Source organism: Artibeus jamaicensis, unplaced genomic scaffold (genome assembly GCF_021234435.1).
Source record: "Artibeus jamaicensis isolate MK-2021 breed Jamaican fruit bat unplaced genomic scaffold, CSHL_Jam_final contig_335, whole genome shotgun sequence".
In the NCBI taxonomy this organism is placed as follows: domain Eukaryota; kingdom Metazoa; phylum Chordata; class Mammalia; order Chiroptera; family Phyllostomidae; genus Artibeus; species Artibeus jamaicensis.
In genome coordinates, this window is record NW_026521800.1 from 8,206,258 (window position 1) to 8,219,751 (window position 13,494).

General features: G+C 42.0%; 1 protein-coding gene across 6 annotated transcripts in view; it reads left to right on the top strand.

The window, feature by feature from the left end:
* Positions 1–13,494, top strand: part of LOC119038544 (serpin B6) — a 71,726-nt gene that overhangs the window by 36,932 nt on the left and 21,300 nt on the right. Inside the window, exons 1-2 of one of the 6 annotated variants that reach the window (XM_053664107.1) lie at positions 7,754–7,797; positions 8,459–8,527. The exons of 1 other annotated variant lie outside the window; for it this stretch is intronic. Coding sequence is in view for 1 of the 5 variants with exons in the window: in XM_053664103.1 (XP_053520078.1) it covers positions 7,893–7,945 (53 nt within the window). In the remaining 4 variants the exon portion in view is untranslated. 4 more of the 6 variants (XM_053664105.1, XM_053664104.1, XM_053664106.1 and 1 more) reach the window with 4 other exon arrangements.

Sequence of the window (13,494 nt, forward strand, 5' to 3'; positions counted from 1 at the left end):
TGGTGTTGGGAGAACTGGACAGCTACATGCAAAAAAAATGAAACTTGAGCACAGACTTACACCATACACCAAAATAAATTCAAGGTGGATAAAAGACTTAAATGTAAGTCATAACACCATTAAAGTCCTAGAGGAGAACATTGGCAAGAAAATCTCAGATATTTCACGCAGCAACTTCTTTACTGATATGTCCCCTAGAGTAAGGAATGTAAAGGAAAGAATAAACAAATGGGATCTCATCAAAATAAAAAGCTTCTGCATGGCTAAAGAAAACAGTATTAAATTAGCAAGACAACCAACTGTATGGGAAAACATATTTGCCAATGATACCGCAGACAAAGGTTTAATCTCTAAAATATACAAAGAACTTACACGACTCCACTCTAAGAAGACACCCAACCCAATTAGAAAATGGGAAAAGGACTTGAGCAAACACTTCTCCAAGGAGGACATACAGAACATTCAGAGACACATGAAGAGATGCTCAATATCATTAGCTATCAGAGAGATGCAAATTAAAACCACAATGAGATACCACTTTACACCAGTCAGGATGGCTATCATAAACAAAGCAACAAACAACAAATGTTGGAGGGGTTGTGGGGAAAAAGGGTCCTTAGTTCACTGTTGGTGGGAGTGCAGACTGGTACAACCATTATGGAAAACAGTATGGAATTTTCTCAGAAAAATAAAAATCGACCTGCCTTTTGACCCAGCAATTCCACTGCTGGGATTATATCCTAAGAATCCTAAAACATCAATATCAAAGAACCTATGCACCACAATGTTCATAGCAGCACAATTTACAATAGCCAAGAGTTGGAAGCAACCTAGGTGCCCATCAGTAAATGAATGGATCCAAAAATTGTGGTACATATACACAATGGAATTCTATGCTGCAGAGAGAAAGAAGGAGCTACTACCCTTTGCAACAACATGGATGGAACTGGAAAGCATTATGCTGAGTGAAATAAGCCAGGGGTTGAAAGACAAATACCATATGATCTCACCTTTAACAGGAAGCTAAACAACAAAACAAACAAACAAGCAGAAAAAAAAACAAACAAAAAACAAAGACACTGAAATAGAGAACAAGGGATAGTGACCAGAGGGGAGAAGGAAGGGAAGTTAAGGGGAAAATGGGGGAGGGATTTGGAGGAACAAATAGGAAGGACACAGGGACGAGAACTAAGGGGGGGTGGAAATGGGAGGGAGGTGGGGAGCAAGGGGCGGGGGAGGCTGGGATGGGAAAAATAGACAAAAAACTGTGCTTGAAAAATAACTAAATAAAATTAAAAATAAAAAAAATAAAAGAAGTCAAGAGAAAAAAAAGAAACTGGGAAAGTCTAATTCACAATTTCTTCAAAAATATGTATAATAAGTAGGAATAAATTTAACTAAGAATGTAAAAAAACTTGACTAGAAAAAGTAGGAGACGCTGAAGTGGTAAAATGAAAAAGATACAAATATGTGGAAGCACATACTGTGTTCATGGATGGGAAGAATTATCATCATTACAATGTCCATACTACCCAAAGCAGTCTATAGATTGAATGTAATTCCACTCTAGATACCCATGGCATATTTCACAGCAGTAGAACAAATACTCCAGAAATTTTATGGAACCACACAAGACCCCAAATAGCCACAGCAATTTTAAGAAAGAACAAACTTAGAAGAATCACAGTGCCTGATATCAAACTATACTAAAAGGATATAGTCATTAACATATATAATTAACATAGTAACAGCATGGAACTGGTATAAAAACAGATATTTAAATCAATGGAACAGAATAGAGAGTCCAAAAGGAAATCCATGCCTTTAGAGTCAATTAGTATTTGACAAAAGATCCAAAGCAAAACGTGGAAAAGGTAGCCTGTTTAATAAATCCTGTTGTGGAAATTGGACACATATGTGGTAAAAAATAAAAGTAGAACATTTTCTTATACCATACTCAAGAATAAACTCAAAATGGATTAAAGACTTCAGTGTTAGACTCAAAACCATAAAAATCCTAGAAGAAAAATAGGCAGTAATATGTCGGACATTTCTTGCAGCAATATTTTTTTTCTGACATATCTCTTTAGGCAAGGGAAAGAAAATAATTAAACAAATGGGACTACATCAAACTAAAAGTTCTGTCCAATGCAAAAGAAGCCATCAACACAATGAAAAGAAAGCCTAGTTATTGAGAGAACATATTCACCAATACATCTATTAAAAGCTTAATATCCAACATTTATAAGGATGTTATAAACTCAACACCAAAAAACAAACAATCCAATTAAAAAAAATGAGCAAAGAACCTGAATAGATACTTCTCCAAAGAGGATGTACACATAGCAAGTAGACATATGAAAAGATGGTCAACACCATTAATAATGAGAGAACATGCACTTTAAAACCATAGTGAGGTATCATCTCATACCTGTCAGAATGGCTATCATAAATCAATCCACAAACAACAACTGTTGGCAAGGATGTGGAGTAAAGGGAACCCTCATGCACTGTTGGTGGGAATGCACACTGGTGCCACCACTGTGGAAAGCAGTATAGAGTTACCTCAAGAAAATTAAATATGGAAATTCCTTATGACCCAGAAAGTCTACTTTTGGGAATATAAGAGACCAAAAACTTGGGGACTTCCGGCCAAGATGGAGGTGTAGGTAGACACACTGTGCCTCCTAGCACAAACAAAAGAAGGACAATAACAATTTAAAAACAAAAAATAGCCATTACTGATGGAAAATTGAACGGTATGGAAGTCTGACAATCAAGGAGTTAAAGAAGACACATTCATCCAGACCAGTAGGAGGGGCAGAGTCGGTCAACTGGGGCAGAGAGGATTCATGGCAAGGCAGTGGCTGATGAACCCTGGGCACACAGGGTGGTGACTGGAAGACCTAGCAAGGCAGTGGATTGTGGTGTGCAGTGCAGTGCGCAAGGTGACAGATGGTCCCACATTTGTACATAAATAAATCAGGCAAAACTGGGGAATGAAACAGACCTTGCAATCCAGGGCCCCAGCACAGGGAAGTATAGCCTCAAAACACCAATTGAAAACACCCATGGGGGTTGAGGTGCTGGAAGAGAATCCAGGTTTCAAAGGAAATAAACTTCCGGAAAATCCAGGAAGCTCAGAGAATCCCAAAGAAGTTGAACCCAAGGAGGACCACACCAAGGCACATCAAAACTGCATTATCCAAGATTAAAAATAGGTAGAGATCTTAGAAGCAGCAAGACAAAAGGAGACAGTTACCTACAAAGGAGTTCCCATAAGTCTGTCAGCTGATTTCTCAAGAGAGACTTTACAGGCAAGAAGGGGCAGGAAAGAAGTATTCCGAGTCATGAAATCCAAAGACCTACAACCAAGATTGCTCTATCCAGCAAAGCTTTAATTTAGAATGCAAGGACAGATGAAGTGCTTCTCAGATACGATCGAATTAAATGAATTCATTATCACCAAGTCCTTATTATAGGAAATGTTAAGGGGACTTAACTAAGGAAAAGAAGACAAAAAACATGTACAGTAAAACTCCAGCAAACTGACAGTTATTAACAAACACACCTAAAATAAAAACAAACACAGAGAAAGAACTGTTCTAGAAAGAACTAGAACAAGGGACAGAACCACAGAAATGAAGGTCACATGGAGGGTTATCAACAAGGGAATGGGAGAGAAATAGAGGGGGAAATGTACAGAGAATAAGTAGAATAAATGGTAGGTAGAAAATAAATAGGGGGAGAATAAGAATAGTAAGGGAAATGTAGAAGCCAAAGAACTTATCAGTATGACACATGGACATGAACTGAAGGGGGAAAAGGTGGGTGGGAGGGGGTGTGCAGGGTGGAGGGGAGTGAAGGGGGGAAAATTGGACAACTTAATAGCATAATCAATAAAATCTATTTAAAACTAAAAAATAAAAAGAAACCAAAACCTTGAAGCACATGTGCATCCTTATGTTCATTGTGGAGTTACTTACTGTAGCCATAATTTGCAAGCAGTTCAAGTGCCCATCAGTAGGTGACTACATATAAAAGCTATGATAAAATTATACAATGGAATACTACTCAGCCATAAAAAGGAAGGAAGCCTTACCTTTTGGGACAGCATTGATGCACCTGGAGGGTATGATGCTAAGAGAAATAAGCCAGTCAGAGAAAGACAAGCAACATATGTTTTCACTTATATGTGGAATGTAGTGAAGAAAATAAACTAACAAAGTGCAGACAGACTCATGGATACAGAAAACAGAGAGACAGCTGTCAGAGCGGCGGCTGTTGGAAAGGGTGAAAAGACTAAAGGAAGTAAGTAAAGAAAAAAAAGACTCAAGGAGACAGAGAACAGTATGTTGATTTCCAGGAGCAAATAGGGGGTGGAAGGAGGTGTAAGAGTGCAATGGGGGGATAACTGGTGGTGGAGACTTGTCTTGGGGTGGTAAACACATAAAACAATATACAGATGATATGTTGTAGAATTGCTTACTGAAACCTATATAATTTTATTATTAATGTCACCACATTAAATTCAATTAAAAAAAAGATTTCTGGCAACTTCCTCCCCTCTGAAAATCAATGGCTCAAAGGAGAGGAGAACAGTCCCAGAAGCATTTCCAGTGATGCCACATCAAACTGGTGTTTTGTGTTTGGTGATAGACAACTAAAACCCAGGGCTCTGCCACGTTAATTGTGATCAGAGTAGTAAATTTTTTCATTCTGTACCCATAATACTGATTTTAAAATATCTTCTTCTTTCAGTTTTGATTATATTTTTTAATTATAAGACTTTTAGGATATTACTATGAGTTATGAAAATGTGAAGAACATGCATTCAACAACCTCATGCTAAGATAACTCTATTTTGGAGAATGCTGAGCCTAAAATTACTAGCCTATGTAATTTGGAACCAGTTCAACTTAATTTAAATCCAAGCAGGATGGTAAAGAATACTGGTTTGCAGAACCTTGTCTATGCTTGGCTGTCAAGTAAACCTATTTTAATTTAGAAAAAGCAAATGAAGTTAAGAATGGCTTGTTCTTTTATGAAGCCATGCTGGATGCTTGTGCTCACTTTTCTTATTTTATAAGTAAACATTACACAACTGGTTAAGTAATTTACTCTCTTGGTGGTGTTAACCAATGCAATCAAACAAGAGAAAACAAAGGCGTGAAAATTGGTGGAAGAAGTTCAGCTATTTCATTGTGCAGTAATATAACATTGCTGTGGGACTCAAAAGAATCAAGGAACAAAACCCTAAAACAAATAGAAAATTCAGCAAGGCACCAACCTATAAAATAGTGCCTAAAAAGTTTAATTTTTTTATATACAAACAAAAGTATAATGGAAAAAAGTTTCTATCTATAATATCAATAGAAAGAAAATAACTAGGAATAAACTAAACATAAAAGTGCAAATCTCATATAAATAAATCTTTATATTTATGTTAAAAATATTTTCATTATTAATTCACAGAGTGAGGGGAAGGGAGGGAGAAAGAGGAGAGCCTTGGTTGGTGTGACTCAGTTTGTTGTTGCATTGTACCATACACCAAAAGGTTTTGAGTTTGATTCCTGGTCAGGGCACATACCTGGGTTCATGTTCAATCCCCTGGTCAGGGTGTAGACAGGAAGCAACTAATTTGCCTTTTCTATGTGGCCCAACCAGGACTGGCAACCCAAGCATGAGCCCTGCCTGGAATTGAACCCACCACCTTTTGTTTCGCCAGGATACCCAACCAACTGAGCCATACAGGCCAGGGTCATGAAGAAAACTTTAAAACAATGTTCAAAAGAACTGAATAGACAGTTTTCCAAAGAGGACTTACAGATGGCTAATAGACATATGAAAAGATGTTCAAGGTCACTAATCATGAGATAGGTGCAAATGAAAACCAGGATGAGATACCATCTCACACCTGTCAGAATGGCTACCATCAATAAGTTAACAAATAATAAGTGCTGGCGAGGATGTGGAGAAAGGGGAACCCTTTTGCACTGGTGGTGGGAATGCAGACTGCTGTAGCCACTGTGGAAAGCAGTATGGAGATACCTCAAAAAATTAAGAGTGAATATATTTTTTCACCCAGCAATCCCACTTCTGGGAATATATCAGAAGGAACCCAAGAGACAAATTTGAAAGACCAAATGAGTTCACTCACAGACGGAATCTAATGAACAAACTGAAGTAACAAACAAAACAAAGACAGACTCATAGATAGAGAGCAGATGACAGCTGGTTAGGTGGGAGGTTAGTGGGTGGAGAGACTGAGCAAAAAGGACTCATGGACATGGACACCAGTGTGGTGATTGCTGGGGGTTAGGAAGGTATAAGGGGACCAAATGGTAATGGGAAAAATACAATAAAGATTAAATTAAAAATAAAATAAAACACCCCCCAAAAAGAATAAAATTGAGCAAATATTCAGCATGTTCTTGGATAGGACAACTAAATAAACATGCCCATGCGGATTCACCATGAAGTAAATGCATGTGACCTGAAGGGAAGCAGAGTATGGCTCCCCAAATTGTGCCACTTTGGCATGAGGATTATTTTGTGCTAAAGGAAATGGAGACCCAGAAGATTTAGGGAAAACTCTTCCTTCCCCCTTACCTGACTAAAAGAATTTAAATAGGGTGCCTGTCCCAAAAGAGAGCATTTACCAGAGGTACCTTTTTTATTCAAAAGACTTACCAGCTCTGCAACAGAGCCAACATCTGATTATCAAATATCTGCTCTCCTTATCTCTGCTTTGGAATTGCCCTCCTCCCATTTGCAGGCCCAGGCCTCTATCCCATTCATTCCTTAGCTGGGGATGGCAAGAAGCCTCAATTGCCTGCCTGCTTTTGGTTAGATTGTTTGGTGGATAGAATGATGACATTGACATCTTAACTGGAGAAAATGAAATTTAATTTCAACCTGTAGGAACTGCAAAGATGTGAGACTTAGGGCAGGTCAGGATTTCATAGTATTTGCATGACTGGTCAGTTCTGGAGTCTAATTCACAGGGTCCAGAGGATTACTGGAGTCTTTGGATACACAAGAGGATCGCATAGCCTTTGCTGAATTGAAATTTGTCTTCTGCACTGTCAAAACTCAAATCAATGTACCAGGAACCAACACTTTCCTGTGTACTGAGGACATAATTTACAGTTCCTACAAAGCCAGTGTAAGAGGCTGGTGGGGCCGCGCAGCCGGATGAAACCGCGCAGCCGGTTTTTCCGGATGAAAAACCTGGGGGGATGCAGGCCTTTGATTAGACTCTCTGGTCAGTAGGCGAGGTGACCTTAACTTCGCCATGGAAGTAGGCGCGGTTACTCTGGCAGTGAGGGCATGTCTGGATCCCGTGGATTAGCCGAGCTCCTCGGTTGAGAGCGGTAGAAGGGCACTTGGCGCCCTCCGGGTAACATTCCTGCACAGCCCTCCCACCGCAGAGACCGGGGAGCCCGGTCCTGGACTCCTGCGTGGGTGGGGCTCTGGCTCACTGTCAGAACTCCTCTCGTCTTCCTAGAGCCACAGGTCATTAGAGGCCCTGAGCGGCTCCAGTTCCTCCAGCTGCTGCTTAGCTCACTGCTGCTGCTTTGCAGACATTCTGACACCTTTGCAGACACACTTACAGGTCTGTTGTGGGACCCACTGAGAGGCCAGGCAAGAGCGGGAGTCAGGGTTGGGAGGCTGGGCCTGAAGGGGCGGCCCTTGGATCGAAGGTTGGAGCAGGGCGGGGGAGGAGGGGGGAGGTGCTTCCGGCTCCGGATCACTTTAGGAGCCCAGTGGCAGCAGCTACGGTGACGTCGCTCGGTGAGTTGTGTTTGGCGGCTGCAGGCCCCTGGACTTAGAAGAACGTACGGAACGATACACTCAGCCTCTCGCTCCCTGGGGAGGCGGCCAGGGGCATGGGGGCGGCGCCGAGCCTCCCTGGCTGCTGCGTGGGGCCCCTAGGCCACAGGTGACGCCTGCCCATCCCCGAGACACAAACTGCCCTGCCTCTCCGTCGACTACGGTGACCCCGCCTTCCCCGCGGCCGCGCGGCCGGGGGACCCGGGCATCACGCACCTGTCGTTGGGCACCGGTGGGGATAGGGGCAGGATGAGGAGTGGGCGTGGCTGCGGGGGCAAGGAGTAGCGAAGGGCTCCGGTCGGTCGTAACGGGGTTGGCGGGGCGGCTCTGGGCTTCCTGCTGCTAGGCCTTAGCCTTGGGCACTGGGTGTGGCCTGTGCTCCTGAGGGTGGCCAGTTCTGCACCGTTGAGGTCACTCAGGCCTGCGTAGATAAAAATGAGGACAGTTCCAGATCATGGTACTTCTCCCCTTTTTATTAAACTTACTGTAGGCAAAATGTTACTTGATTTAGTGTCTGCAGGGCTAACCGGACCTGGGGAAACTTACAGTTGTACCTGGGGTTTGTGGTGCTAGAAGTAATCGGTGCCTGAGACACTTTCCCCTCTTTCCTTTCCGCCCCAAGCTCGGCTTTGGAAATGAGAGGTCTAACAAATTCAATTCAAATGTCGCCGGGAATACTCCGATGCTAAGGGTAAGCTGAATCAGTGATGGGAATTCCTGGGCCCAGTTGTAACCCACGACAGGGATATGAGTCAAGCCTACTTGCTTCCTCCTCTGTGTGGTTTAGAACTGATAAGGCGAAATGAGGATGTCAAAGGTGATCTTTGGATTCAAGTACTGCAGTGTTGTTGTATTGCTGGGGCTAAGTAATGTGCACAGTGATAACATGAGTGAATGACTGCTGTTACTGCTAATATGGGGTGTGTTTCAGTGTTTCATGACTAACGGAGTAATTACATCTTTCATTTTATGCCGACACAGATAGAAAGGGTACAATTTTTGTTGTACTCAGGGCCAGTACTAAGTGTTTAAAATTATATGAGGCCAATTCCAATCCAAGTCATTTTATTACAATCTAGTATGTTAGAGTTAACTACAGCCAGTAACAGTAGAGTGCAATTAGAATGAATGGAATCACTGGTCTTCTCTACTTATACCAGTGGTGCAGCAAGAATTTTTAAAACATGCAATATCCGACTATGAGGGGGATCCCTCAAACCTGGAATTATCTTCTGGAGAGCAGGCCCATTTAGTGCATGCAGGTTTCCCCGACTAGGTGAGTGTTCTAGGAACCCATCTGTGTGGGTGTCCCAGCAGGCGTTGTTGTGAGAGGCTGCATTTGGCTTCAGTGAATTGTTTTCTGAAGACTCAGTGATGATTTATGAACGTACCCACCTGTGCCATGCGATGCCCTTTGTTCACCAGCAGGGTAAGAGACTGGGAGAGGAGATGGGAGCTAGTAGACTATTCCTTGTATCTGAGCACGTAAAGGAATTACCAAAAAAGCTTGACTGATATGTAGGACTTTGGGGAAAAGTTGCCATACATACACAGAAAACTAGAGAAATGGGGTGGGGAGAGGCAATATTAACATAGTGATTAAGAGAGTGAACTCCAGAGTCCCACACACCTGGTTTCCAAACCTTTCTCTGTGACTTGTAGCCCTGTGACTTCAGGGATAAGGCATTTAAACAACTTAGACTTGTTTTCTTTCCTTGTCCAGTGATGATATTCTCAATGTGCCTCACAGGCTTGTAAGGATCTTTTAGGAAAAGTGCTAACACAAGACCTAGTGCATAATATGTCCTCCAAAAAGTATATTTTTCTGAAGTTAAAACTGTTAAATATAATTATTAGCTATTGTTTTTTTTGTTATTTAAAAATAATTATTTTTAGAGAGGGGAAGAGAAGAAGAAAGAGAGGGAGAGAAACATTGATGTGAGAGATAAACATCAACCATCTGCTTCTTGAATAAGCCCTGACTGAGGACCAAACCTGCAACTGAGGCATGTGCCCTGATGGGAAATTGACCTGGTGACCCTTTGCTTTGTGGGACGATGCCCAGCCAACTGAGCCACACTGGTCAGGGCTGTTTCTCTGAAACTTTTTTTTTCATTATTTGTTTATTTATTTGGGAAATGTTTTGATACTATCCTTGGTACATATTTCTATTGTGGTCTTTTTTAGTTGGTTTTCTTAATAAACTTTTTGAAGCCCATTTTGCTGCATTCTCTTATCAAATTTAAGAGTATTCCATGCTCTGGCTGGTGTGGCTCCGTGGATTGAGCTTCCACCTGAGAACCAAAAGGTCACTGATTTGATTCCCAGTCAGGGCACACGTGTGGGTTGCAGGCCACACCCTGAGTCCGGTGGGTGCAAGAGACAACCTGTGTGTGTTACCTTCTCTCTCTGCCTCCTTCCCTCTCTCTCTAAAAAATGAGTAAGTAAAAATCTTTCAAAAAGAAATTAAAAGTATTTCATTGGTTTTAGCTGCCTTTCGAATAGGCCATTACATAGTTTGCTAATTATGCTTATTTTGTTTTATTGCTGATAAATTTCCTTCTAATTATATTTCTTGAGTTCTTTTTGTCTTGGCCAGAGCTATTAGAACAAAGTTACACAAGTATCAGATAACAGATGTCTGTATCATGTATCTGTGGGGAAACAAGAGAACCGCCCCTAATATTTTATCAGTAATGATGGTGGCTGCTGAGGGAGGTGATCTCAATCATGTGAAGCAAGTATGGGAAGTATTTTCTGTTTAAGGACCTTTATCATAAGAGCGATATCCATTTTTTAATGGTGAATGTATTTTCTGCTAATTGATTATCCTGTGTATTTTGGATAAACCTCCAGGGCATTGTTGATTTATTGTTTCTTATTTATTTAGCAATTTTCATAGAACTTAAATATAATTTTACCGTTAAAGGCTATGAGCAATCATCTTCAATGGAGAAGTGTGTGGGAGCTAAAAAATTAATGCTTCCCACCTTCCAAGTTCTTCTAGCTAATACTTACATTAACAAATTAACAGGAGCAAATCAAAGTTTTAATACATGTGCATGGGGAACTCACATCGGTTTGAAAATTCCAAAGACTGGGAGGCAACCTTGGGTATGTAAGATATTTTTGGCGAACGGAGATCATGGGGCATAGGGGTCTTAGAGATGAGAAGCGAGAGGGGGTGGTTCACAGGTAGATAAGGAAGAGTGGAACACACATGGCAGGAGAAATTTGCCAGGCAAATCAGAAACAGGGGGATGAGGTGGGTATCTAGCCATCTGCCCCTGCCTGAAGCCTTCCTGTTTACCGTACTTAATACAAATCAGGCTAAGTTGACATCCTCAGATCTCCCTCCAGAAGCCAGTTTCTCTGTCTGAATGTCTTGGGCAGGAAAGGAGGGAGGGGTCAAAAATTTTTTCCGAGTTTTGTTTCTTAACAGGTGAAAATCAATAGCCCTGAAAGGCATCTTAAGGGCAGCAAAACTTTGATTCCCCTCGAATGAAATGCTGTTACAGACTTTTATGAACTGTGGAGATTGAGCTGGTTTTGCTCCTCTTCTGCACTAATGTTAATAACTGTTGCATATTAAAGACAGAAGGGGAAACAGATTATCTGGAACACCCCCTTCCTCATACAGGGAACAGAAGTCAAGCATGTCATTCAGGCAGGGCTTCAGAGCAAGGAATGTACACCCTGCCTCCTTCCTGACTCCTCCCTTTTCCTCTGAATGTCCTTGTTTTTCTTTCAGTTCAGTATGTTTCAGGAGACTGAACCAGCTTTATGTAGAGGAACTGTTGATCTTTCCATTTCAAATTTCCATAACAAAAAGAAACAAAAATGCACTGATTTCCCCTCAGCAGCAGTAGAGCTCTGAGGGCTGGTCAGGCCAGTGCTGACCCTGGAGGAGAGGGAAGGCAGGTTGTGCTTTTTTGATATCAGTGACAGAAAGGTCAGAGTCTAAAACAGATTCATTAGGGACATTACCAGAGACACAGTGCTTTACTAATGGCCTTTCTTTGGTTGGCATTTGCATTTGAATGACTATTCCTTCAACATTTAATGGGATAATGTGTGTGGATGGTAACAGTCTTGTGTGGGGTAATGAGGGGGATCTTTTCTTGGCCTGTTGAACTTAGACCAAAACCTAATATGCCCAAGGTCCTAAAACTCTGTGCATTCTCAGTTCACCTAAAAGAGGCTGAGTGACTGGGGGCCACATGATCCAACCACCTCTCTCTGTGGGCTAAGCCATGTTAGGGCCAAAGCCAGAGGTGTCCCTGTCCCAGGCAAGAGATGACCAGTGTGGTGGAATGGGTCCACAGACACTTGTCTGAGTCTTGACATTTGATTATATTAGGAATGCTCAGGATTGTGTGTCTTGCTTTGGGATATCTCCTTCTTTTCTAATTACTAATTCAGAAATGTCCCCATTTTGTTATTGGTGGAAAATAAGTTCTTGCTGTGCCTGGAGGAAAAGAATTTCCTGAGACCTGCATGGGAGGGTGGGGCTCCATGGTGAGCCCTACTGAAGATGTGAAAGTAAGGGGGTTCCCTTCCTGACTTCCCAATGTCCCCATCTCCATCTGTCTTGCCATGGAAAAGGTCCAATCTTGTCTTCTGTAGGGCTAGTATGAAGGTCACTGTGCAGAGTTTTTGGACTCCATATTAAAGTCCAGTCCAGTAAAGCATCTGGCCAGTTTAGCGTGTGTTTCCAGCTATAGTCCATTGCTGTGCTGCAGTATTTAGGCTCCTTTTGGGAGCCAGAGTCCCAGTGCCATGGGCCATGGGCTATTAAGGCCACATAGTTGTGGAGAGAGCCGGCTAGTGCAAGTACATTACCTGGTTGGGGAGTTGGGGAATTGGGGAAGAGAGATTGATTTTTGTTCCCCTGAGATTCTATTAGCTTGGGTTTGGGACGGACCAGGTGTGTTTTCCAAAAGACTAATCAAGTTCCTAAGTTTTCTTGGGCTTTGGATGGGTTTACAGCCCCTGGTTAGACTGACAGGCCTCTGTAGCCCAGCACTTTCCCCTGCATTCCCCTCCAATCCCATACCAGAGGCAGGAAGGGAAGGGTGTTAATGCCCTTGGAGGAGCAGTGCTGTATTACCCTGGAGTGGGAAAAGTTGTAGCTTCCTGGTGAGGCAAACAGGCTCATGCTCCCTATTTTACTGAGCTCCATGTCTAAGTCCTTTGCTCCCCCTTTGTAGCTAAGTACTGATGGGGACGGTTTTACCAGCTGCTTTCCTGAAAACTGGTAAGCAGGCAGCTTTTCCTGATATGAAATCCAGATAACCAAAAATACATGTAATTCTGCATCAGTTTTGTATAATGCCTACTTTTATTTATATTGCTTTTTTCTTGGGCTCTGCAAAATCATCAAGTTATTTCTGTATCATCACAGCATCAGTTCTGCACAGAAGCATTTTAATAAAGGATACGATCCATTGTATTTTCATGAAAAATTACCTGTATTTTGTTGTGTAATGCACAGATATTTTGCCCAAATTTTTGCGTTTTTAATTTTTAAAGATTCTATTTACATATTCTTAGAGAGAGGGAAGGGAGGGAGAGAGGGAGAGAAACCTCAGTGTGTGGCTGCCTCGCACACACTCTCTGCCTGCAGGCCCAGCAGCCCAGGCATGTGCTCTGACTGGG